This window comes from Bubalus bubalis, chromosome 13 (assembly GCF_019923935.1).
Source record: "Bubalus bubalis isolate 160015118507 breed Murrah chromosome 13, NDDB_SH_1, whole genome shotgun sequence".
Classification (NCBI taxonomy): Eukaryota; Metazoa; Chordata; class Mammalia; order Artiodactyla; family Bovidae; genus Bubalus; species Bubalus bubalis.
In genome coordinates this window covers 10,078,279-10,103,991 of record NC_059169.1, presented here as the reverse complement: position 1 = coordinate 10,103,991, position 25,713 = coordinate 10,078,279, and the positions used below count along the sequence as shown (strand labels likewise).

At 39.0% G+C, this 25,713-nt stretch overlaps 1 protein-coding gene across 5 annotated transcripts in view; it reads left to right on the top strand.

Annotated features, from left to right (window-relative positions):
* PCCA (propionyl-CoA carboxylase subunit alpha) overlaps positions 1 to 25,713 on the top strand; it is a 363,650-nt gene that overhangs the window by 253,351 nt on the left and 84,586 nt on the right. For all 5 annotated transcript variants that reach the window (XM_044927096.2, XM_025262608.3, XM_025262607.3 and 2 more), the window contains one exon: positions 20,037 to 20,135. In XM_044927096.2, coding sequence (XP_044783031.2) covers positions 20,037 to 20,135 — 99 coding nt within the window. The remainder of the gene's footprint in view (positions 1 to 20,036; positions 20,136 to 25,713) is intronic.

The window sequence follows — 25,713 nt, the reverse complement described above, 5'->3', positions numbered from 1 at the left end:
ATCTCTATAATGGGAAAAAAATTAAAGTATTGAATTTCTCCTATTTGGGAGCTTTTTGCCTACTGTCACATCTAATATTCTTTCTTAAGAAAAAAAAATGATGCAGCTTAAAAAAGACTGATTCCTCTGTATATGAGCTTCCCACAACCAATTACAGAAGGTTTGACAGGCTTGGGGAGATAGACACAAACACTAAGACTGCTTCATTCTGTTGGGATAATATTTCAAATTCTGAATATAACTTTTTTTTTCCCTATCACTTTACAGCCCAAATAACGGCTATTAAATGGGATATTTTGTCAAACCAGTGAGGTTTTAAAGCTTTGTCCACCCTCTACGATCTTTTATTAACTACTCAAGAATCTTAATGGAACATCAAAATCCTGGTTTTATGTGTCAAAAAGAAAGCAATAACCATGCAATCATGGTTAATTCATGTATTTTTATAACAACTTCCACTCAGCACATATATGAAGCACTTTAAATACTGATGCATCTCCTGTGTTATTTTTGAGATCTTGGAGAAGATCCACAAAACTATAGAGTTGGAAGCTGGAAAGAAATTTCAGGTAGCGATAAGTAAACATGTCCTAACTCTGATTCTTCCGTAATAAAATAGTGTAAACTCTTAACATTCCTTTTGTGGAGCTTTGTAGCCCATGAAAACAGCATTGTCATAGAGCCTCGATGTGCGTCATTTGTGACTGAAGGTTTTGATGTCTTTGCAAAAGGCAGACGGGTGCTTTCCTTTGAAATGTGTGAGGCGGTTTGAGATACAGCTCCTCAGATGGATTTAATTAGTCCTCCATAGGACTGGATGTCCGCTTGCTGCGGCTGAATTCTCATTTCATTCACCCATAACTAGAAACACCTCGCTTCAAACGGGTTTCTTCAAAGAAAGAGGGGTTTAGGGTTCTGTGTTTTACTGCTTTTTGATGTCGGTTTCCCTTTAACTGAGAAGACCTTATGTTTATACAACTGTTATTATTAAGAAAACATAGCTTTCTTTGCGAGGGTCCTTTTGTCTCAGTGCCGGTTATTGGTGGAAGTCGAGGCCTGTGGAATAGATCTTGCTGTGTGTGTGTGTTTGCATATTTTACTTGAGAGAGGCGTGAACCGAAAATGGGGCATAAGCTTGCGAAAAAAATTCTCTAAACACGAAGTTTGAAAGCAGAATAAGGTGAAAACCGGTACCAAATACGTTAATAAGGCAGATGTTTGATTCAGAAGCTTCTAATATTAACCACAAAAGCAGAGCTAGTCAACTAACTAGAGTTTCCATAACTCACATAGTAATTGTAATTTTGATTTATTCTGCCTACAGTGTAAGCTCATGGTATGCTTTCAATAAATACGTTGAAAGAATGAAAACATCTATTCTATGGTAAAATTATATATTAAAAAAATATTTGCTACTACTACTTTTTAAAATTATCCTTAAAACTTAACATTTCACTAGTAGAGCTACTTGAATTTCCCCTGAAAATAATGCCATTCTCCAGTTAGTGTGTCTAAGGGCCTGGCATAGTTCATCATCAAGGCAGCTTTTTTCTCCCATGCCCACAATTCTAATTACATTTCAGGGGGTTGTGCTCTCTCCCAGAATCCCAGTCATTCTTCAGGATGAAATGCTTCAGGGGGTTTGGGGGCTTTTCACTCACAGGCACAGGTTTGCATTCTCGTAAAGCTTCTCTTGCTGTAACATGCTGATTTGTATAAAAATCCTAAAAGATATTCTTAAACTTCTTATTAATCTTTCCTTTCCTTGAAAAGACCAAGTTAATTTAGACTATTCAAGCTTAAAATTGTCCCAAAGCCACAGATCACACTGAAAAATACATATTAATATATCCCACAAATTCTTTTGGTGTCTTGTTTCAGTATTCCATCCAAGAATCTGTAGAATCTCAGGCTTATATTTCCGTTTTCTGGAAGTCATAGCTGATCTTTCCCATCTTATTTATCAGACTCAGTTCTTAACTGTGCCAGTTTCCAAAACTCAAAGGTCAGGCATGTTCCGCCATTGAAGATATGAGAAAAAGATACACAAAGGCTTAAAACAGTTTTAAAAAATACTCTGAACAGTGCTCACAGTAAGTCAGAAAGAGATTTCCCTGGGAGGACCAACATACTGTGGGAAAATGATCTCTGTTCTCTATGTGTTTATTGTGACTATTTTGTGGGATTCCTGGTGTCAGGAGAACTGTGGACACGTGGTTCAGGAATATTTTGTTACACATGTGTGAATAGAATGATTTTATTCAATTTTATGGATGTGATTTACTTCAGGAGTTCTTTTCATGGTTCTGACTTTCGTACAGTGTTCCATGGCTTCACAGCATTAGTATCTCTTGCAAATGCCCTAAAAATCTTGGTAGGAATAGAAAACCTCCAATACAAAGGACAGAACATTTGTGAATTATCTTGTATATACATTTGCAGGACAATATGTTAGGGAACCCTGCTTCTAGTATTTGAAGTTAGTTAGTATCATATTACAGTGAGCACATTTTCTGTTCTGCAGGCTGGGGTATTTTTATAAAAAGAAGCATCCATCACATGCATATGGGGACACAGGCAGTCATTTGCCCCCTCCCTTATCTTCAGTTGTAAAAATTAACTGTCTGCATTTACTAATAAGCTTTAGTTTGGGGCTCGGTAAGGGTGTAGTAGAGAAACAGTCATGTAACATTGTACTTGGGAAAAAAAACAAAACAATTTTTGAAGACAGATGGTCCTTAACCTTTGGAAAAGCCATTTAACCCCTCTGAGACACTGCACTAATACTATTTTATATTAATGCCAGTACAGAGGAGAATGTAAAGTCCTTAAGTCAAATGGACCTGAATTTAAATACTAGTCCCGAGACTGCTGGTTGTCAAACCAGCAGCAGTTACTTAGCTTTTCTGAGTCTTCCTTTTTCTCATCTATAAAATGGGTAATAATCTTCCGTGCGTGTGTGCTAAGTCTCTTCAGTCATGTTCGACTCTTTCGCAACCCCATGGACTGTAGCCCGCCAGGCTCCTCTGTCCATGGGATTCTCCAGGCAAGAATAATGGAGTGGGTTGCCATTTCCTTCTCCAGGGGATCTTCTCAACCCAGGAATCAAAGAGTCTGTTAGGTCTTGTGCATTGGCAGGTGGAGTCTTTATGGAGTTTTGTTAAAATCAAATAAGTATGTAAAGTCTCTAGTACAGTGGCTGGCATGTAGTAGGTACTGAAGGAGCCATCTCCCTTCCCTCTTAAATAGAGAACAATTTGCTTTTTGAAAGAATCTAAAATAGCGTTTACTTGGCAAACAGTTCTTTTCCATTCTGTGAAAAATTCGTGGAAAGCTTAAACAATAAGACTAAAATGAAAATGTGCACACATACTTTAGTGAGGTTTGTGGGTATCAATTTATATTCTAAGATTCTAAAATTCTTTGCTTAGAATTGTATTCTTCGTTTATTTTATGAAGCCCTTTTTGAGGCCACAATAGAATACCTGGAGAGTGTTATAGAGGTAATCTTTGCCTCTCATGGTTCACTTTGGGCAATTTTCTCTGTGCGGCTGGTGAGCCAGTTACTGCTGTCCCCGCGCCCCTTGCTGCCCTGGGGCCCTGCTGCGGTTTGAAAGCCCACTAGTTCTGCAGTTCCTCCTCCCCCACTCTAGGGCACACCTGCGTGGTTAAGGTGCCCGGCTGACAGAATCCAGCTCTTCGGGGGGATCTGCCCTTCTTTCAAAGCCTTTCTCTCATCCATGGATTGTTGTTCCATCACTCAGTCATGTCCAACTCTTTGCGGTCCCATGGGCTGCAGCACACCAGGCTTCCCTGTCCTTCACCATCTCCCTGTACATACTCCACCCATTCTGAAAAGCTCCAGGCACCAAGGAATTACCACACAATTATTATAGTGACCGTGCTTCTCAATAAAATATTGACCTTTGTTACTGTATTTTCCCTCCAAATGAATTTATCTACAACTATCTAAACTGGCTTGGTTGAAGTAATCAGATCAATCTGGGTTTGGATATGCTCTTTCACTAGCTGTGGAACCATAAACCCATATTTAAATTCTCTAACCTCAGATTTGGCATCTATAAATTGTGGTTAATAACATCCCCATTGTAGGCCTACTCTGAGGATTCAGTGAGTTTAATGTTTATTAAAATATCTGATACATGTTCGCCACTCAGTGCGTGTTCCCTTTCTTCAATTTAGGCTCATTTTTTCTGAACAAGGCTTCCTTGGTGGCTCAGATGTTAAAGAATCTGCCTGCAATGCAGGGGACCTGGGTTTGATCTCCTGGGTTGGGAAGATCCCCTGGAGGAGGGCATGGCAACCCACTCTAGTATTATTGCCTGGAGAATCCCATGGACAAAGGAGCCTGGCTGGCTATAGTTCATGGGGTTGCAAAGAATCAGACACAACTGGGTGACTAACACCCTTTCTGAACAAGTGACAAAAGTTTAGCTGCAAAGAAAACCAAGGGGCATTCATAATCTGGCTATTACCATTACTGAAGTTTCTAGTCTATTTCAATATTGTTTTCTTTTTTAAAGGCATTTTATCTCTAAGATAGAATTATAAAATAAACCATGCCACTTGTTTCTAACTCAGTGTTGAAATCTCACAACGGTAGGCATATTGCTTGAAATTTTAAGATTTAGCGCACATGACTTCGAGTGCGCTTTGTGTGGATGTTTTTGCTCTCAGCCCTGTTGTCACGTCAGCATGATGATGGGTTTATATTGTTCTTGCTTCATTTTGTTGCTTGGCTTTTTCTAAAACCTGACTGTGTTTTGATGTGCAATGTATGGTTACTTGTGGAACAAGAGTAAGGAAACCAGCTGGATATTAAATATGGCACAATCCTCTTTGTAAGCAGCCATGGACAAACTTGTGAGAAGCTACCAAATTCACCCAACTAGATAGAAAGTGCTTATGCTTAGCTTTCAAAATCTAATGATGACTACTTGAAAACTAGCTTAAATGTTATCTCAGTTAATGATACATGTCCAGCTCAATTAATAGAGGACTTGTGGTTGCTTATTGTTTTTATAGGTGTTTGAAATAAGGTTTAGAAGAATTTATGATTCTCTATAGCTGTCTATAGGCAGCTACTGACAACACCAGCTAAGTGTGAGAGTAGTGGTAACTGGCAAAGTTGCTGGTGGTGGGTGTTGTTTTCCGTTGGTTTAACTTACCAAAGATTGAAGAAAGATCTGTTCTGTTTCATTCCACATACTGATTTAGGTACACTGATGGATGTTGCCACCTAAAGTTTAGTCTGTCAATAATAAATCAAGGCTTTCAGGTGTCGTCTGTTCTATTGGCTTTTAAATGATCATATATCCACACGATGCCACATCACACATTGAGAACTTCAGCTCAGTGCAGAGGGGTTTCTTTTTGTTGTTGAGTTTAGCATACCAGCTTGAAGTTAAGCTGCAGTACAAAAATTACACTAACTTGGGCTTCCCTTGTAGCTCAGCTGGTAGAGAATCACCTGCAGTGCAGGAGACCCCAGTTCGGTTCCTGGATGGGGAAGATCCCCTAGAGAAGGGATAGGCTACCCACTCCAGTATTCTGGCCTGGAGAGTTCCATGGACTGTATATTGATGGGGTCACTTAAGTTTAGCATACCAGCTTGGAGTTAAGCTGCAGTACAAGAAATACACTAACTTACCAGGAGGATATTCTTGCTTGCACTTCATATGTATCATTTGCTTATTCAAGCATGTAAAACTTCAACAAGGGGAGGTAATTTTGCTTGAGATTTCTTGATTCCAATTGTTCTACTACTTGGCACTGGGTGGAAAAAGGAAAAAAAAATCATATTGAAAGCATTGTTCTGTTAATGAAGTTGCTTGTCCTTTTTTGTGCCAAATTTGGCAGGTAAAATTACCATTTATTCTACTTGCTAGAGCTGGAGAATAGATTGTTGAGGAAAAGTAGCAATTTAAGTAATGACACTAGATAGAATGTGCTACGTTATATGCATCTCCCATACTTTTAGATATTGACATTCAATTTTTATTTCGCTTTAGTAATGCGCTTTGCCTTTAACTACTGTATCACTCCCAGTAGCCTTCATCAGCTACATACCATTTGCTTCAATTGTGGAATTTTAGAAAATACTGTGTTGTTATTAATTATAATAAGCCAAAGTGAAACATTTTGATCTGAGGATAGATTAATGCTTGTAGTTTGTTCCTGATATTTCAGAGCTATTGCATGTTTGTAAATTTAGGGGCAGTTACTTAACATTTAAAAAATAGAGATGCAAAATTAATTAGTATGAAGATATATCTTAAGATCAAATTCTAGATGTTCATGATTTCTTCCATGTTAAATATACCTTGACCTTTTTATATGTGCTTTAATTTTTGGCTTGCAAGTTCTTAAAGAAACTTTAACCAAAAATCTGGTTCTAAAACTAAAGAATATGAGTACATGGTCTTTAAAAATTTGATCATGTGTTCAAATGAAATGCATGAATTTAGCCTGAGTGAAACTTTGAAGTAACTGTAAGTAATTCACTGAGTTTGTTGTAAATTACATTCTCCTTACTTAAAAAACTTCAGGCTTTTAAAAATTATTGTTACTGCTATAGCTCACAACACAGTGGCTAAACCTTCTGTATAAAAGAAGAAATCCTCTGCAGAAGCTAGTATGTAAAATATGTTTTTCTAAAAAAGCTGATTGGTGAACTTGTAGACTTGCAAATGTTAACATAAGAACAGTTAGCGTTTGGTGTTGCTGAAACTTGTAACCATCAGTCACTTCTTTCTGCCCACTAAACTAACTGGGTAGGCAGGTGCAAATGTTAAAAAATCTAACATTGCAATTGACACTAATTGGCATAGTTGTTGGCAGTCTTATCAGAAAGCAAAGGGCTGAATGGTTGAATGGGTTTAGAGAACTTGAATGATAATAAGCATTTTTATATGCATCTTGAATTACTTTTGTGACCCAGACTAACAGGAACACTTCATTGTGACCTCATCCTTCAATGAATAGAAATTATAGGAAGCATAATATGCCATGTGCGTGCGTGATTACTGATTGTTCTTCAGGTACCCTTTTACAGTTCTCCGCCCCATTACCCACTTTCCACCTCTCCCTACCCGCCTTCCAGGGCTCAGAGAAACCAAAGTTTATGTGTGGAATAGAAAAGAACTATTATACTGAATATGAAATTATTTTTTGATTTTTTTGCCAAAAACTAGATGAGCATCATCAATAGTTTAGGCTAAACTTAAGAAAATGTATTAATTGAGTTTATGGATGAAATGAGAAGACTGGGATTTGCTTCTAAGTGTTCTTGGAGCAGGAGGGGGAATCAATTGGGATATAGATGAAACAAGATCGGCTTTGAGTGGGAAAGTTTTGAGTGTGAGTGATGAAACTGTAGAGGTTTATTAAGCTGTTCTGTCTTCTGCATATGTTCGAAATTTTCCACCACAGAAGGGTGCTTGTTTGTTGGTTGGTTTAATATGCTCAGTGACCTTACCCCCTACCATTAGGTCTTCTATATTTGGCCAGATCCTTCCCAGTACCTTCTTTAAAATTTTTTCCCAATTCCTTTCATCAAAAATGACTTATTAAAGTTAGTGCTAATAACCTGATAAACCAATGTGTGTGCCCATGCACAAATGAGTTAATGTCTAGAGAGAGTGATTATAATAGGAGCTTTCTAAAGACGCTTCCTTAATCGAAAGAAATGACTCTGGGTGGAATTTTTAATCACTGGGGTGGGTCTTCTTGCCTGTTCTATGTGGGGACCACCCCTCACAGAAGTGTTAACAATTGTAGGGTTGTGTAATGATTGATCTTAGCATTTTTGTGCTGGAGATAATGATGTACTTTCCTTCAGCAGAAATAATTTCCGTAAAGAAAATGTTTTTCTTTAGGTGAGTTAGGAGGGTGTGACTCTTGTGTATCTTATCTTTGTTCCTGTAGGTGTTTCCATGTGTTTTTGGTCCCCTCTCTATCTGCAAATGATTTAGAATTACCTGTGTTGAAAAGTAGAGTTGAGTCTTATTTCCTTGAATCAAAGGTCCCTTTGCAAAGGAGTATCTAGGGAGAGAAGCTTGCTAGAGACTTCAGCTTGAAAATTAGGGGCTGAAAACAGTTACTGTAACTGCTCTTTCTGTCTTCTGGTTATTACATAGATGAGTAGTTTATGTAAATTTTGTACTCTGGTTTTGATCAAAGTCCCCTTGAGATCTAATATCAAATAAACATAACCTTTGTGTAAGGTGTTTTAAAATGTTGATTCTTGACTAGTAAGAGGTGGAGAAGCCAAGATAAAATTTTAGACTGTTACTTCTTTTCCCATGCTTTTGGGCTATCCAGAGAATTGATTTGGGTTACTCCTTATTTCAAAGTAGCATTGCTTGAAATATTTTAGATTTTTAAATAACTTTCTAAGGAATTAAAATATAAAAACAATTTCACTATTTCTTTTTTAGTTTGTAGCTCTGGAGGAATGAGTGTTGTTTGCTCATTAATTTCCTATATCACTCTCAATCGTTCTCCATTCATCCCTTTCCTTATTAGCTTTTCGTTTGGCCATGATGGGTGTATTGTGTCTGGTAACTGCTACCCAAACTGGTGTATTACATTAGCCCTGCCCTTTTTCAAGGCTCCTGGAAAAGTGCCAGGCTTATTCTCCTTTCCATTTGGGAGCATAGTTTTACAAATAAAAGAATGGTCTTACTTTGTTTGTAGTCATCAGAATTAAAAGGATTTATCTAACAATTTGAATGGATAATTTTATTTGGGTGGACATGAAAGTGAAACCCTAGAGATGGGATAGAATTTTAAGTAGCATTTTAAATTTGTTTTGAAATTTAGTCTGTCTCCAAATGAGCTATGTTAAATGTGCTTGGGTGTATACGTGTGAGTAAAGTTTGGAGTGTTCATCTCTGAAATACTAGATCCTTTGTAGGTTTTGTTTCATAAAAGGGTTAGTGGAGTCCTTTATGTAGTTGGATAACTTTAATTTGCTATTATAAGCACATATGGATTTTAAAGTGCAAGAGTTACCAACACTTTATAGGACATTATGACTAATCATATTTTTATTTAAAAGTTACTTTACTAGTTTTACCAAAAGCTGTCTTGGGTGTTTTGAATCAGAGCTGTATTGTCAATGGTCAAGAATCTAAAACAAAAGCCACTTATCTGTATGACGTATGTAACGGTGCTTAAGCAAGTCATATGCTTTTATTTGCTTTATGTTGGGATATTTAAGTTAAAAACATAGTTTTGGGAGTTTTCTAGTAATTCTGTAATCATGAAAATAAAAGATTTTCTGTTTCACTGAATTAGATCATTTTTGTTTTTAATAAATAAATATTAGTCTAGGACACTCCAGTCTTCACCATCAAAGCAGTGTGCTAAGCTCTTCACGATTGACATGAAGAAACAGGGCATTCAGTAGGCCTCATGAAGTGTTTTGGGAAGTGTTGGGATTAGCACACTAACAATTGTGACATAATGCGTAATGTGATAAGTGCATAGAAAAAACATGTTATAGAAATTCAAAGAAAAGAAAGATTAGAGATGATGTCGGTGGGTTCAGGGAGAATGGAGCAGTAAGACAGGAGCAAACTGAGGAAATAAAGAGCTTACGTCCTAGATAATGAAGAATGGATGGTAGATGTCTATTGAGCCGAGGTGACTGTTTCACGTTTAGTAAACAGCGGGAATAAAGATCAGGGAATAGGGTCTTGTGCACCTCTGCTGAGTAAGAGAGAGAGGGAACGACAGGAATGAGAGGTTGCCAGATGGAGACATCAGTACCCAAGATCTTGAGGGCTGTGTTGAGACTTGTATTTATTAAGCAACCAGAGGCCAAGGAAGATTTTGAGCTGAAGTTTTAAAAAACATGTTTTTGCTTTTTTTTTAAAGGACATAAAATGTATACTGATTTTGGGAAGAGTAAATACGCTATACTACAGTTTCTTAGTGTATCTATGAGGAATAATGTCACTGAAGGTTGCAGAGGCTGAGAGGACAGAACCACTGAATACTCTTTTATAGTAGAAACATAGAAAACAGAATATCAGATATATTTGCTTTAGGCTGGAAGAAATGGTCTATTTGGACAAACTCTGCATGTCTCTGGATAGTTCTGGAATGTTGAACAGTCACAGAGAGATATTATATAATGTAGATATCAGCACAGAATAGCACATCACAGTGACAGCATACGGGAATTTAGAAGAGGGAAGACTTAAAACACTGCTGTGAAGTCCCGTAACCCACTGGGATCCTGTGGTGGTGAACCACCAGCTGAGGCGATGGGACTTTATTGGAGAATCATCTGTGCTAGCAAAGTACATATGAAAAGCAAAATAAATGCTAATAGGAATCAGGTGAAATCAAAAGGCTAGATAATGGAGGAGGTATTCATGGAAGGACAAGAAGGATGGAAGAACAAACAAGAGTAGGTTTGCTTGGAAACGGAAACAAATAGATTGAGAATGATCAGTACTGTGGGAGAGTACATGGTGTCAGCAAATGCGACCACCGCCAACAAGTAGCATGTATTGAGGACTTATGTGCCAGATACTGCTCTGAGTGCTTGACCTTTTTCCTCACAACCGCTCTGTGAGAATAGATGTGACGTATGAAGAAACAGGCACGAATAATTGGGTGACTTGTGGAGCTGAGGTTCAGACACAAGCATTCTGACTGTTGAGGACAGTGCTACAGAGAAGACACCGGATTCCACCACCATTCGGTAAACTTGGAGAAGTTAAGTCAGTTTCAGATGCTCGACATGTTAAGCTCCTCTACCTAGAGAGGTTCATTAAGCTGATCTAATTTACAACAGTATGTGCAGAGAATAACCCTTTCCAACACCAATCCAAAAGAAAGTACTACTATAATTAAACTGTGAGCAAAATAATGTAGGATTTAAAAAAAAAAATCCAACTGAAATCCAAGTTGTTACTGATGAATTAACGAGGCTATAATTAAACAGAAACTAGTCAACCTGGCTGATTGTAGATCTGTACCTAAACTTTTGTTTCGGCAGTTCACATCCTTTAAGATATATTTAATTACATTTCTAACACATTCATACTTAATGTAATCTTTTGTGACAGATTAACAGATCTTCATCATCATTATGTCTAATTCCTCTTGATGTTGATGTTTTTGTCATTATTACACATACACTTGGAAAAGAAATAAGACTTTCAAGGTGATAAGGAATAAACTCATGGAAAATGGTGGTCTCTGTTTGTTTTCAGAAAACAAGTTTTCTCATTTCCCTCTAGAAGGGCAGGAGAGGTATCATAACTGTGTTTTAAAATAATAAAGTATTTTAGTAAATAGAGGAACAGGATAAAGAAAACCTACTCTCTTAGTGTTGTATTAATATTTAAGACTAATATAGTCCATACTAAAATATTAAAAAATATTCCTTATTACAATAGAATAAAATGAGTTATTTTTCTCATAGTTTACTGGAGAAATAAATGCAGAGGTAAATAACTTTGCAAAGTTAATAGATATAAATGATATGAAAAGTAGGCCAGGGAAGCCTGGTGTGCTGCAGTCCGTGGGGTCGCAGAAAGTCGGACACGACTTAGCGATTGAACAGCAAATGTGAAAATTACGTGCTTCTCATTTTCAATATCCTAACTTCTGGAATTTTTTAAAAAGTACATTTGTATTCTGTATATCCAACAGCAGTTTATGTGAAAGTCAGTGAACTGTGATGATGTTGGGTGGTGGTACTGCCCCACTTTAATCACCTGCGTCATGTATAGATTCCTTTGTTATTAGGGAGTGTGGATGAACCTCATCTATTTGACACACATCTAATAATCATATTTTTGTAAACAGTACTTAGGAGATAAAAGCCAAAAGAAGCAGTAGCTGTCTTTTCTATAGAGCCGTTTTCTTTCAAGGTAAAATACGCACTGAGTGACTACTGTGGACAAACATTGCATCTAGGTATTTAGATTTGCTTTGGTTACTTTTGCTTTTGACATGTGGATTTCAGTCACACACTCAGAAGAATTATAAGATAGTTGCTTCTATAACTTACACACTCTGTATGGTTCTGTAATTTCCCAACACATGAAATAAAAGGAAGAGAGGGTTGGGCTGGAGTATATGATTTCCAGGATCCTTTCTAGCGTAATAGTGAAATCAGAAAACTGCAGCTCTTTTTCCACTTTTTTGTGCAGAGTGATTATTTTTAAGATTAACTCTGAAAGCCTATTAAAGGGGCAGGAACTAGTTATTCCTTTCTGAGAATTAGTTATGGTTTGATTAACAAGTCTTTCTCATCCTTCATATTGTTTCCAGAAATAGAATCAAGATACAAGATCAAAGTCTTTTTAAACTAGTGGAACACCTTGATTTTTATCTTCGATTTAACTCTGTGCTAATCAACTTAACATTTGATGACAAAAAGCGAATTTAGAATTTGTGTGTGACCCAAACAAAGACTTTTATGACAAATCACAAACACTTCTTATAGCCAGTATGGTCCCAAATTTTTATTATCTTTGGAAATGTTTTTTGGCAAATGTTTTGTTTTGTAGGTCTTAACATTCCTAATGTTGAAAAAAACTGTTTAGCAGGTGCGTACTCCAATAGAAGCTGTAACTGTGTCATGAGGTATCTCGGAGGAAGTGCTTTTTTGTTTTTTAATCGTAAAGGATGTAAGTAATCTCTCTCATATGTCAGATTAGTTTAGGGTGTGTACTTTCTTTTTCCCTTTTGATTACGTAGATAGGAAAATTGAATGTTCCAAACAACTCATGGAAAATATTCCACATCAACATTATCTGTACCACAGATACAGTAAAATGCTTTTAATGGAATACGAAGTTACAGGTAGATTTGCTAAACATGAGAAAATGCTTTCTTAAAATAGGAAAGACATTGTTTTTGAGCTGCTGTTTTCAAGCATCGTAAATATTCTTACTATGAATAATTTTCAACTGAGCTGATCTCTTTGATTAAGCTGGGGAAAAGTTACCAGAAAAGAGTGTGTTGAGATGAATTTCATGAATTCCACCCACCATAGCCTTGCTCTGGTTAATCCAAGTTGATAATGTCAGTGTTTTAAATAGAATATAATCTTTAAATGATTACAGAATGTTGTGAAATATGGTATCTTTATACAGAAGATCACCGTGTTATATGTCTTTTTAAGAGTTTACAGTTTTCAAAGCAGGCAGGACCTCCATTGGGATATTCTAAGGTTGTTTTTATTTTCCCTTTATTTCTGATTTTGTAAAAGATCAGTTTTGTGATTATTCTGCTTATGGTGAGGAGAACCAATTATATACATGGAAGCATGTATGTGGGAAGACTGGTCTCTCACAGTGGTCCAGGTGCGAGATGGTAGCACGTTTGGCTAAGATGGTAGTGGTGCAGATGGAGAGGAGGTGGGCAGTTTGAAAGCCTATTTAGTCATCTGTTAGCCTAAATATCCAGTCATCTGTTATCCTGAATCTCCTTTCTATGTTGTTCAACATGAACTCTCTACTTGCTCTCTACCTTCTCCACTGTGCCTTTTGTATCTCTTGCTTTGTCATCAACAAACTCCCCTGGATTCTCAGCCGTTTCTCTGAATGTTTCACTTCTTACTTGCCTGAACAGAGGGAAATCTGGCAGGAGAGTTAAACCTGGCTGGAGAGTTTCTCAGACAGTGTGCACCTTGGAGCTGGAAGCTGGTTTTCTCCCGGTTTCATTTGAGACCACTGTTCCCCTCCCTCTTGTAAAACCATTGTTCTTTGAAGCTCATATCAATGGTCTGCATCACCACCTCCCCCTCCTCTTGTCAGCCTTCACATTCCCTGCCCTGAGTCCCTCCCCTTGCAGCTGAAGACTAGCAGCCAGTTCAAGGTCTGTCTCTCTGCCTCAATACAACCATTAGTCCTTATGTTTGCCCTTCATTCATGGATTCACTCCTGTTTTTCTATCTATTTCTGCTTTATTGACTATGCCAAAGCCTTTGACTGTGTGGATCACAGTAAACTGTGGAAAGTTCTGAAACAGATGGGATACCAGACCACCTGACCTGCCTCTTGAGAAATGTGTATGCAGGTCAGGAGGCAACAGTTAGAACTGGACATGGAACAACAGACTGGTTCCACATAGGAAAAGCAGTATGTCAAGGCTGTATATTGTCACCCTGCTTATTTAACTTCTATGCAGAGTACATCATGAGAAACGCTGGGCTGGAAGAAGCACAAGCTGGAATCAAGATTGCTGGGAGAAATATCAATAACCTCAGATATGCAGACGATACCACCATTATGCCAGAAAGTGAAGAACTAAAAAGCCTCTTGATGAAAGTGAAAGAGGAGAGAGTGAAAAAGTTGGCTTAAAGCTCAACATTCAGAAAACAAAGATCATGGCATCTGGTCCCATCACTTCATGGGAAATAGATGGGGAAACAGTGGAAACAGTGTCAGACTTTATTTTCCTGGGCTCCAAAATCACTGCAGATGGTGACCGCAGCCATGAAATTAAAAGACGCTTACTCCTTGGAAGGAAAGTTATGACCAACCTAGACAGCATATTAAAAAGCAGAGACATTACTTTGTCAACAAAGGTTCATCCAGTCAAGGCTGTGGTTTTTCCTGTGGTCATGTATGGATGTGAGAGTTGGACTATAAAGAAAGCTGAGCGCCGAAGATTTGATATTTTTGAACTATGGTGTTGGAGAAGACTCTTGAGTCCCTTGATCCAAGTAGATCCAACCAGTCCATCCTAAAGGAGATCAGTCCTGGGTGTTCATTGGAAGGACTGATGTTGAAGCGGAAACTCCAATACTTTGACCACCTGATGTGAAGATCTGACTCATTGGAAAAGACCCTGATGCTGGGAAAGATTGAGGGCAGGAGGAGAAGGGGACAACAGAGGATGAGATGGTTGGATGGCATCACCGACTCAATGGACATGGATTTGAGTGGACTCCGGGAGTTGGTGATGGACAGGGAGGCCTGGTGTGCTGCGGGTTCATGGGGTCGCAAAGAGTTGGACACGACTGAGTGACTGAACCAAACTGAACTGATTGCTCTGTTGGCCAAATTGAAGTTTTAAAAGAACAGCTACCATTTATTATGTGCTATTAGTGAAAGATCTAAAGTAGGTGTTGATTACATGAGGAATTAGGCAGTTACACTTCTCCTCACTGGAAAGGTTTTTAATATATAAAATATATATGCATATATAATTTTATACTAATGTAAAATTCAAAAAGTATGAGTGGATTGACAGTGAAAAGCATGCTTCCCTTCCTTTCCTTTTTCTCAGCTACTCTGATTCTCTTACACATCTTTCAAGTGGTGTTCTCGGTGTTTAAAACACAGACTCGGCGGTCCAGTGGTTAAGACTCTGCACTTTCATTGCTGAGGACACAAGTTCAATCCCTAGTTGGAGAACTAAGATTCATTCTACAAGCTGTGTGTGCACTGTGGCTATGAAGTGAAAAAAACAAAACAAGCACACGTTTAACATTTTTTTTCTTAATTAATGACAGCATATTATATAATATTCTGCGTCTTCTTGGGGATGTTTTCATATCTATGTACAGAGATGCCTCATTTTTAAAGAAGGTGTTTGTATATGGTGCAAGTTATGTTTTAGGATACACTCTAAGGACAGGTTGGCTGAGTATAAAAGGAAAATGTTGGGAAGCAACCTTTAACTTTTTTAGTACTTATAGCACATTGCTCTGTGGTTTTCTGTATCAGTGTTGCTCTTGAGAAGTTTAGGCCAACCTGAATTTTTTCCTTGCTTGTGCATGATTTCTTGTTTTTGCCTAAATATCCACATAATTCCTTCTTTATTCTTAAAGATAAGCATTGATTTACAGATTTAATATTTTGTTTATTTTGCAAAGCTTTCCCCCATTATATCTTTTGATCTACACTTCTTCCTTCTTTCAGTGGCTTGGGCTGGGCTGCACCACATGATTTGTGGAATCCTCTTTTCCTTACCAGGGATTGAACCTGGGCCCTCGGCAGTGAAAGTGTGGAGTTTTAACCACTGGCTTGCCAGGGAATTCCCTATTCTTCTTTGCTTGTAGTACTTTTGAAGGAGAATTGGTACAGTCCTTGTCTTTCTTTTTAGTCACATTTATTCTATTTTTGGTCCTTCTTAAAGTTGCTTTTATCTCTATAATGTTATTTTTCTCTTCATTTTTTTCCTGAGTTCTACCAGCTTGATTTTCATTTCCTTCTGTTGTTGTTTAATCTCTTCTTTGAACCTTTGTTTTTCTTCTTTGAGCTCATTTTTTTTTTTTTTTTTTCAAAGAAGGGTCACGTTTCCTATGACTGTCTTTGAGACTTTGGAGAATTATTTATCTGAACTCTTCCTGTATTTCTTTGAGGAGTTCTTGTGTTGAATGCTCTTAATTTACCTTTTTTTTTCCCTCAAAATTTTGGGGAAAATTCTATGCAGAGATCCAATATTGATTGTTTTCTGATTATTATTTATGTTGCAGTGGTGTAGGTGGTTGGCTGTACATATAGTTGCTTGCAGCTTTTCCTTGTCAGGCCGGGTACCCTAACTCGGTCTCAGACCTGTCACTTCCTTTGCCCTCGATTTCGTTTCCCCTCAGTTTTCGGCACTGAGATGACAGGGTGGTTCTTTATGCCAGGTTCTCAGTGTTGCACAAGTGAAATAAATGCCACTTAGGCTCTGTGTCTGCTGCTTAGTCACCTCGGCTGAAAAATTACGTGTGAACAGTATGTTTGGCATGGTAACAAGGATCCTTCGTGTCTGCCCCCACCTCTCTGTGGTGTTGAACTGTGGTTTAAAGAGACATTCCCTACCTCTGTACGGCTTATACTTACATCTGGCTTCCACTCACGAAGAAGGCAATGTCACCCCACTCCAGTACTCTTGCCTGGGAAATCCCATGGATGGAGGAGCCTGGTATGCTCTAGTCCATGGGGTCGCTGGGGGTCGGGCACAACTGAGCGACTTCACTTTCGCTTTTCACTTTCATGCATTGGAGAAGGAAATGGCAACCCACTCCAGTATTCTTATCTGGAGAATCCCAGGGATGGAGGAGCCTGGTGGGCTGCCGTCTATGGGGTCGCACAGAGTCGGACACAACTGAGGTGACTTAACAGCAGCAGCAGCAGCAGCTTCCACTCATCTAATGACAGCATCAACAGAATCTGCATCTGCTGTTCAGAATTATGGTTTTTTGTCATTTGTTTGATGTTGTTTAGAAATCTGTCTGTTGCTTGGGGGCTGACGAGGTACATAATGGCTTTCGGCATGTTCTCATCCTCACTTAACATTTGCAGATCTGTTTCCTAGTTTGGGATTTGGAGCTGTCCCTTCAGTTAGATTGTGAGCATGCACGTTCACATTCATTACTTATCAGGTGTGTAAGGAAGTATAGTTTCTTTATCACATATGATCCTTAGTAGTGGGTGAGGGGGAAGAAAAGCTTGCTAATAAGCAGGGTCTTGGTCTCTTTTGGTTTGGCTACCTCCTTCTAGGCACTGGAGTACTTTAGGTTTCTTCCCCTCTCTCCCCTCCTTCCTCTGAGGCATGGAGTCTGGATGCATGTGAGAGGGGCCGGTGGGAATGTGGTCACAGTGGCCTCATAACTGTGGAGGTGGGACAGAGAACTCAGACCCACAGTGTCCCCACCAGGCTTTGCTGCGAGGACCTGGACCAGTGACTGCGGATCCTATTTGTCATCAAAGAGGCTTCTGCTGCCTGTAATCCTGCTTACTCTTTGCCTTGAAGCCATATAATTTGTGGTCTTCTGTGACTGTCTTCTTGCAGTTAGCATGTTTTCAGTGTTCATCTGTGTTGTAGCATGTGTTAGTATTTCATCCATTTTAATTGCCAAGTATATAATATGCTGTTGTGTGGATATATCGTGTTTTATTCAGACATTCATACAATCCATGGGGTTGCAAGAGGCAGACATGACTGAAGCGACTTAGCACGCACACACAACAGTGGTTTACCTCAGGGTGTAATAACCTGGCTCCTCCTTTAAGGTGATCTGAGTAGGTGGGGTACTTTTCTCAATTCCCCTTCATGTGCCCCAAAGACGGTGATTGTGGTTTCCTTGTGAGCCCGTCTGACTTGAAATTAATATCAACTACAAATTTTAAATGCTTATCATTCAAAAGCTTTCTTTACAACATCTAACTTTCTCTTTTTAACAAACAAAACTTCTATAATTGATTGGTGAGCTTTTCTAAACTTTTAAATATAGAATTATTTTAAAGCAATATTTCAGTTTTAGAAGACATTTTTAGCATTTACTATTTGTAAAACTCTTACTTTTGAGAGCTTCTTTTGGAACTCTTTTATTGCATAAAGAGATACTTAAGTTGGGGGTGAAGGCGGAATAGCATGATTGATTTAAAGGAAATTCGTGCTGCTTTAATCAAAACTTCAGCCTTTTCTGCTTCTTACATCTTTATCATGTAGTAGTTTAATAGTAAGTAATATATGAGTAATATGTAAGTAATATATGAGATATTATTATCTGACCTTATTTTTAAAACTATTTTAAAGGTAGGACAATAAAATTATTAAGAGACAGGGGAAGAAAGAAAATATTTATGACTTACCCTGACAAGCATATTGGTTGAGACTTTCATATGTTAACTTATTTAGCACCCTCTCAGATACCCATTTTTACTGTATTATGGTTTGGAAACTGAAGCTCAGAGAAGTTAAATACACCAACTTAGTATACAACTTTCATTTGGTAAAACAGCAATGTCAAGTGAGTCCCAAGTCAGTGTGATTCCAAAGCCGTTGTTTTTTTCTTGCCTGTCATTGAGTTCTACTTTGTGTGCAGAGAGGCCACTAAACCTGGAAATTCAAGCCAGTGCCTGATATATGTCCTACTGATACTTTATTACATAGCCAGTAACCTGTCTTTGTTTTTAGACTTCATGACCACATTAGAGGGGAAATATATATACATAAATGGCTTCCCAGGTGGCTCAGTAGTAAAGAATCCACCTGGCAGTGCAGGAGATGCCAGTTCAATCCCTGGGTTGGGAAGATCCCCTGAAGAAGGAAGTGCAGCCCACTCTAAATATACTTGCCTGGAGAGTCCCATGGACAGAGAAGCCTGGCAGGCCAAAGTCCATGGGTTCACAAAGAGTCAGACATGACTGAGCAACTGAGCACACACTCAAATAACTATCCAAATGTATAGGTAGGCACATACTCTTCTAAACAGTACAAGTCTGTGTGTCTTTGATTTTAGTGAGTATCTTTTAACAGAATTGATAGTGAAAGAATTGTTAAGGATCATGTATATTTTCCCTTCCCTCTCATATTGAAGAATCAGGGAATGGGTGAATGAAAAGGAAGAAATGAGGAATGATACTTTTAAGTTAGCTTTGAGTTGTTTTTCCTTTCAATTGCTTTTATTTACTTGGCTATTAAAATGTTTTTGCTAAGAATATCTGTTTTAGAAGATTATGGGCTTTGGGGGATAACTCCATGAACAATGACTTGATGAAATTAGTAATTTATGATAGACAACAATATGGCAGAAGTTTGCAAAGTTCAAACAGACTTTTAATATTCAACGCCAAAGAATTGTGCCTAATTAAAGCTTCTGTTTAATTAAGATAACAATGCATAGTCCTTCATTAAAATTAACACAGAAGAAGTTCTTTCTTGGTCCTTGGAGAGGATATCATATGCAAGCCCTGTTGTGTGGGTTGCAAAGTGTCACTGAAATTTATATGCATTACTTGTCTAATTGCGGTAAATGTAGCATGTCCAGATAGGTTTAGAGTTAGAAGGCTGTTTGTTACTTGCTGGAAATCACTTGAAACCTCAGTACCCAGAGGCAGCTGTGCCCAGGCCCTTCGCCTCTCCCCAGAGATGCCTGAGAAGACTCTCGCTGGACCCTGTCTTTCATGGCGGGAGCAGTAAACGTGACAGGCTGTTTGGGGAGCCATCTGTTTAGGATGGCTGCTGCTTTGTATGCAGCAATGAACTTGAGATCAGTTCTCTGTCTTTCTTCATGGTAACAGTCTTCTTTGGTGTCACAACAGGTGGAAGTTGATGGGTCGAAACTAAATGTGACCAGCACGTGGAACCTGGCTTCACCCTTGTTGTCTGTCAACGTTGATGGCGTTCAGAGGACGATACAGGTAAATGTTCTGATGAGTTACTTAGAGGCCCTTCAGTATCCTGACCAGTAGCTGTGTCACTAATACTGACAGATGCAGTAGGGAGAGCTACATTTTATCCACCTCATGCATCTTATAGTTGAAACATTGTTTCTTGTTTTAGAGGATCTTGAGTTACATCCTGTTCTGAGGAATCAGCTTGTTCCTTTCCCAGGCAATCCAGGAAGGTTATGTGTTATATTTTGGTATAAATAAAGCATCCTATGTGTTTTTCTAAAACTATTAGAAGATTAGCAGTTTTCTTTGCCATTTTGGGGTTTTAGTTGTAAAATATGACTTGGTTACTTTTCCTTCCTCTGTAATTGAAATTGTGGGGTATTGGATCAACAGAAACATGAGCTATTCAGGTTGACTTGCCATAGCACATGGGTGCCTTTTAAAAAATTAAGTAATCTTAACTTGTTAACCCTTCTTTTTCCCCCCAATTTAAAATTTGTTGTTGCATTGAGGATATGCCTTGAAATCTAGCATTGATTGAATGTTGTTTGAAATCAGTGTCCTGTATGTGAAAGTAGAAAATTATGAAAACAGATTCTGCCAAAATTCCTTTACCTCACCACATAGTTGAGGTCCAGGAAAAACAAAACAGAATAGCACAGAACATGCGGCTCTCACGTGCAAACAAAAATCATAAGCCCTCCATAGCATTAAAAATACTCATTTTTTTTCGTTTCTATGAAAATGTTTTTGCATTCTCTTAACTTGATTTTACACAGGAAACTGATTTTTTCTAAAACCTAGAGGAATCAAGAAAGTCACAGATAAAGATTATATACCCCAGATTCATACATACTTCTATTAGAAACTGGGGTGCAGGGGATTCTAGACTCTCAATGAATATTAATAACTAAACTCATTTTCAAGCTTCTGTTTTATTACCTTTGTGGTTGTAAGAAGCAATGAACTCTCAGTAATGAGCCCTCTATTTAGACTTTGGTTTTGTGACTTGCCCTGGTATGTTTTGTCTCTCTCATATTTTTTTTCATCTTCTAAGTATGAGGTTAAACACTCAGAGACCCTTGGGAAAATTTCACTGCATAATCTCCTATCAGGGATGTCCAGTTATTCTGTCTTCAGAACACATGGTTTTGTTGCCCCTGTTTATGTGAATAGAATATGCTCTACCCTGGATGTGCTGTGGCTGACATTCATGTGCTTTGTTCTGGGGGACATAGTATATGACCTCTTGGTAGTGAGGAGAGAGATACAGAGTCCTGCCCTCCACATCTTTGCATCATGGTATTTTCAGTGTTCTTCTCAGTGACTGCACAGGGGTGTCTTACCAGCATTTTTACATGCAAAGTTTCTAGATAAAAATAACACCAGGTATGCCTTTGGAATAATCCCCAGAAATATTTTCCCAAGCATAGGAATAATGCTCATTAAATCTCTTTTCATTCTTCATAAGTGCTTTGTTTAAAAAAGAAGTGTTAATGTGAAATAAATGGCCCTCAAGGCAGACCCCCTTGACTCTTTGGAGAAGGTTATTACTTCTAGTTAAGTGCTCCATCATTGGGAAAAAAGTAAACTCGGAGAGATGAGGGGTAAACTGGAAAAAAAAAAGTCACTTACCTAGTAAAAGATGAGGAAAATTTTTCCTCATCAGAATAGATGAGTTTTACTTCCTTTCTGTGGGCGTTAATACTCAGTGTCAACTCTCTTTTATCTCTAAAATATAATGTGTTCCTGTGAAATTAATAATAATTATAGTAATAAATAGTGCTTAATGGGTATAAGTACAGTTCTAAGCATAGCACATTATATTAAGTCATTTCCTTTTCACAAGAACTACATGAAGCAGGTGCTCTTATTTATACTTTGGTAAATGAAGTAACTGAGGCAGAGAGAAAGTAAATGACCTGCTTAGTGTCACACAGCTCTTGGGAAATAGGACCAGCATTGAAATCCAAGCAGCCTTCTGTAGGATCTGTGCCGAGGCAAGCTAAGTGACCTCCCTGGGATGGCAGCGCCAGGGAGGAGCTGAGCGGAAATTTGAGCCCTGGCCCCGGGGCCCCAGGATGTGCGCTGCTAACCACTGTGCTGTGCAGTGCTTTTCGTTCTCCCATGGAGCTCTGCAGAGACTAATTCATCTCTCATTTATGTTTTAAACCAGTGCTGCTCAGACTTCTGGGTGCTTTGGAATCAAGTGGAAGGTTAAAACTTCTTGGTAAAACTCAAGTGGTTGGACCCACCTGTAGAGTTTATTCTCATGTAGTAGGTGTGGGTGAGGCATGCATTTCTCAGGTCCTAGGTTGTGTTCATGCTGCAGGGGCCACAGTGTGAGAATCACTGCCTTAAATTTACCTTTGTCCTGTAGTCACGTACAGATGCGAGAGCTGGACCAAAAAGAGGGCTGAGTGCCAAAGAATTGATGCTTTTGAACTGCGGTGTTGTTCAAAAGCAGTTTGAGAGTCTTGTAAACTGAAGAGCCTCTTGATGAGGGTAAAAGAGGAGAGTGAAAAAGCTGGCTTAAAATTCAACATTTGAAAAACTAAGATCATGGCGTCCAGTCCCATCATGTCATGGCAAATAGATGGGGAAACAATGGAAACAGTGACAGACTTTATTTCTTTGGGCTCCAAAATCACTACAGATGGTGACTGCAGCCATGATATTAAAAGACACTTGCTCCTTGGAAGAAAAGCTATGACCAATCTAGACAGCATATTAAAAAACAGAGATGTTACTTTGCCAATAGAGGTCCATCTAGTCAAAGCTATGGTTTTTCCAGTAGTCATGTATGGATGGTCGAGTTGAACCATAAAGAAAGCTGAGCACGAAAGATTTGATGCTTTTGAACGATAGTGTTGGAGAAGACTCTTGAGAGTCTGTTGGACTGCAAGGATATCAAACCAGTCAATTCTAAAGGAAACCAACTCAAATATTCATTGGAAGGACTGGACTGATGCTGAAGCTCCAATATGATGTGAAGAGTCGACTCAATGGAAAAGACCCTGATGCTGGGAAAGATAGAAGGCAGGAAGAGAAGGGGACAACAGAGGATGAGATGGTTGGATGGCATCATTGACTCAAAGGACATGAGTTTGAGCAAACTCTTGGAGACAGTGAAGGACAGGGAAGCCTGGTGTGCCTCAGTCCATGGGGTCACAAAGAGTCAGACATAACTGAGCAACCAAACAACAACAACAGAGATTAAGCTTGGAGTGATGAGCAAAGTGACTAAGTAGGAGCCAAGGGGTTTGAAGCCTTGTGAGTTATATAGTAGAGATTTTGCTTCATTCTGAGGCCAGTGGGGCCCATGGAAGAGCTTTAGCTAAGAAAGTGATGATGTGAACAGAATTGGAGTTCAGAAAGAGCGTTTTTTGTGGTAGCTGTCGCTGCTGCTTATTCAGTCGTGTCCGACTCTGTGCGACCGCAGAGACGGCAGCCCACCAGGCTCCTCTGTCCCTGGGATTCTCCAGGCAAGAATACTGGAGTGGGTTGCCATTACCTTCTCCAGGGGATCTTCCTGATCCAGGGATCAGACCTGGATCTCCTGCATCCCAGGCAGATTCTTTACCACCTGAGCCACCAGGATATTTAGATACAGATTAAAACAACAAACAATGTATTATTTAGTTATGTGGGTTCTTAGACTTGGTATCAATGGCACCGCACTGTCTAGGCTTCTCGGAGCTGCTTTCTCCTCCAGTGTTACACTTGCAGTTGGGTCCGTGTTAGTGAATGTACTTTATTCTATGCTGTTTGTTATTACGTTATATTAATACACCACAGTTTGTTTATTCTCTCTCTGCTAGAGAGACATTTGTGTTATTTATTTTGTTAACACAAACAATGCTTCTGTGACCATTTTTTTTTTACTGCACATTTCCTCTTGAAATAACTGTTTTTTCGAGGAATATACCAGTAGAGTGTCTGGGTTTAGGGACTAAGCACCCTCAATCTTACATGGTGATGCCAAATGGTTTTTCCTGTGTGGGTGTACCAATTTCCATGCTACCAGTAGTGACGGAGACGATGATATTAGCACTATGAATAATGAGCTAACACTTTTGTTTACTTTCCATGCCGGGCACTGACTCTTCTAAACACTTCTTTAGTTTATTTAATCCTCCCAGCAGTTCAGTGAAGTATGTGCTGTTGTTATTTCTCATGTTGCAGTTGGAGAAACTGAGGCTTGTAGAGGCTTAATTGCTGGCCCAGGGCATTCTGCTAGTAAACGGAAGAGCCAGAATTCCAACACAGGAATCTGTGCCCTTAACAATTGTTCTTCACGTCGTATGACCCCTTGATATCCAGGTGACTTAAGTTTTTCCTGACTGAGGGATTTAAATAGTACCTCTGTGGTTTTAACGTGTACTATATTCCCTGATGAGGCCCTGGTGGCTCAGATGTAAAGCGTCTGCCTGCAGTGCGGGAGACCTGGGTTTAATCCCTGGGTCAGGCAGATCCCCTGGAAAAGGCAATGGCAACCCACTCCAGTATTCTTGCCTGGAATATCCCAAGGATGGAGGAGCCTGGTAGGCTACAGTCCATGGGATAGCAAAGAGTCGGATACTACTGAACAACTTCACTTTCATATTCCCTGATTAGCAACGGCATTTAAAAAATATTTTTATTGATAGTCCTGTTTTCTCTTCTGCAGAATACCTGTTCATGGCTTTTGCCCTTTTTTTTTTAATAAAAAGTTTTATTTATTTTTTATTTCCTGGCTGTGCTGGATTTTTCTTTCTGCTTGTGGGCTTTCTCTAGTTGTGGCGAGCAGTGGCTCCTCTGAGTTGTGGTGTGTGGGCTTCTCACTCAGGGCCTTCTCTTGACGTGGAGGCACAGGCTCTGGGCTCACGGTCTTCAGTGGTCGCAGCTCCCAGGCTCTGGAGCTCAGGCTCAGGAGTTGTGGCCCACGGGCTCCGCGACATGTGGGGTCTTCCTAGAGCAGGGATTGAACCTGCGTCCCCTGCGTTGGCCGGCAGATTCTTAACGCCTGGACCGCCAGGGACGCCTCGCCCATTTTTTCATGTGATGGTCTTTTTCTTACTGGTTCACAGAAGTTCTTCCGCATTTGTGTGTCCTGAGCCCCCCCGTCAGTTATTTGTGTTACAAGCAACTTCTCCCAGTCTGTAGCTCGTATTTTTTTACCTTTTTAAGTTCTACAAGTAAAGTTCTGAATCTGAGATTTAACGCGAGAATTTTCAATCTTCTCCTTTATGGTTTGTGTAATTTGTATTTATTTAAACAATCCTCTCAATACTCTCAAGCTCCTGTAGATACTTGCCTACGTTTTCTTCTATCTTTTATGTTGTGCTTTTCCACATTTAGACCCTTAATCCTTCTGGAATTGATGATTGTGTATGGTGTGAGTTAAGATCCAGTTTTAGTTTTTGAAATATGTTTAGTTTTTAAAATACTTTATATTTAAAACACAGAAACCATTGCTACTTTAAGTCGTGTTTTTCTCTCCCTCACTATTAATAGTCTGCCATCTTCTTACCTTTCCAACCCCCAGATTCTTTAAAAGGCTTTTTGCTTCTGTGAAATGTTTCTCCATTATGTCAGCAGAAAAGCGGCTTTTTCCATAATA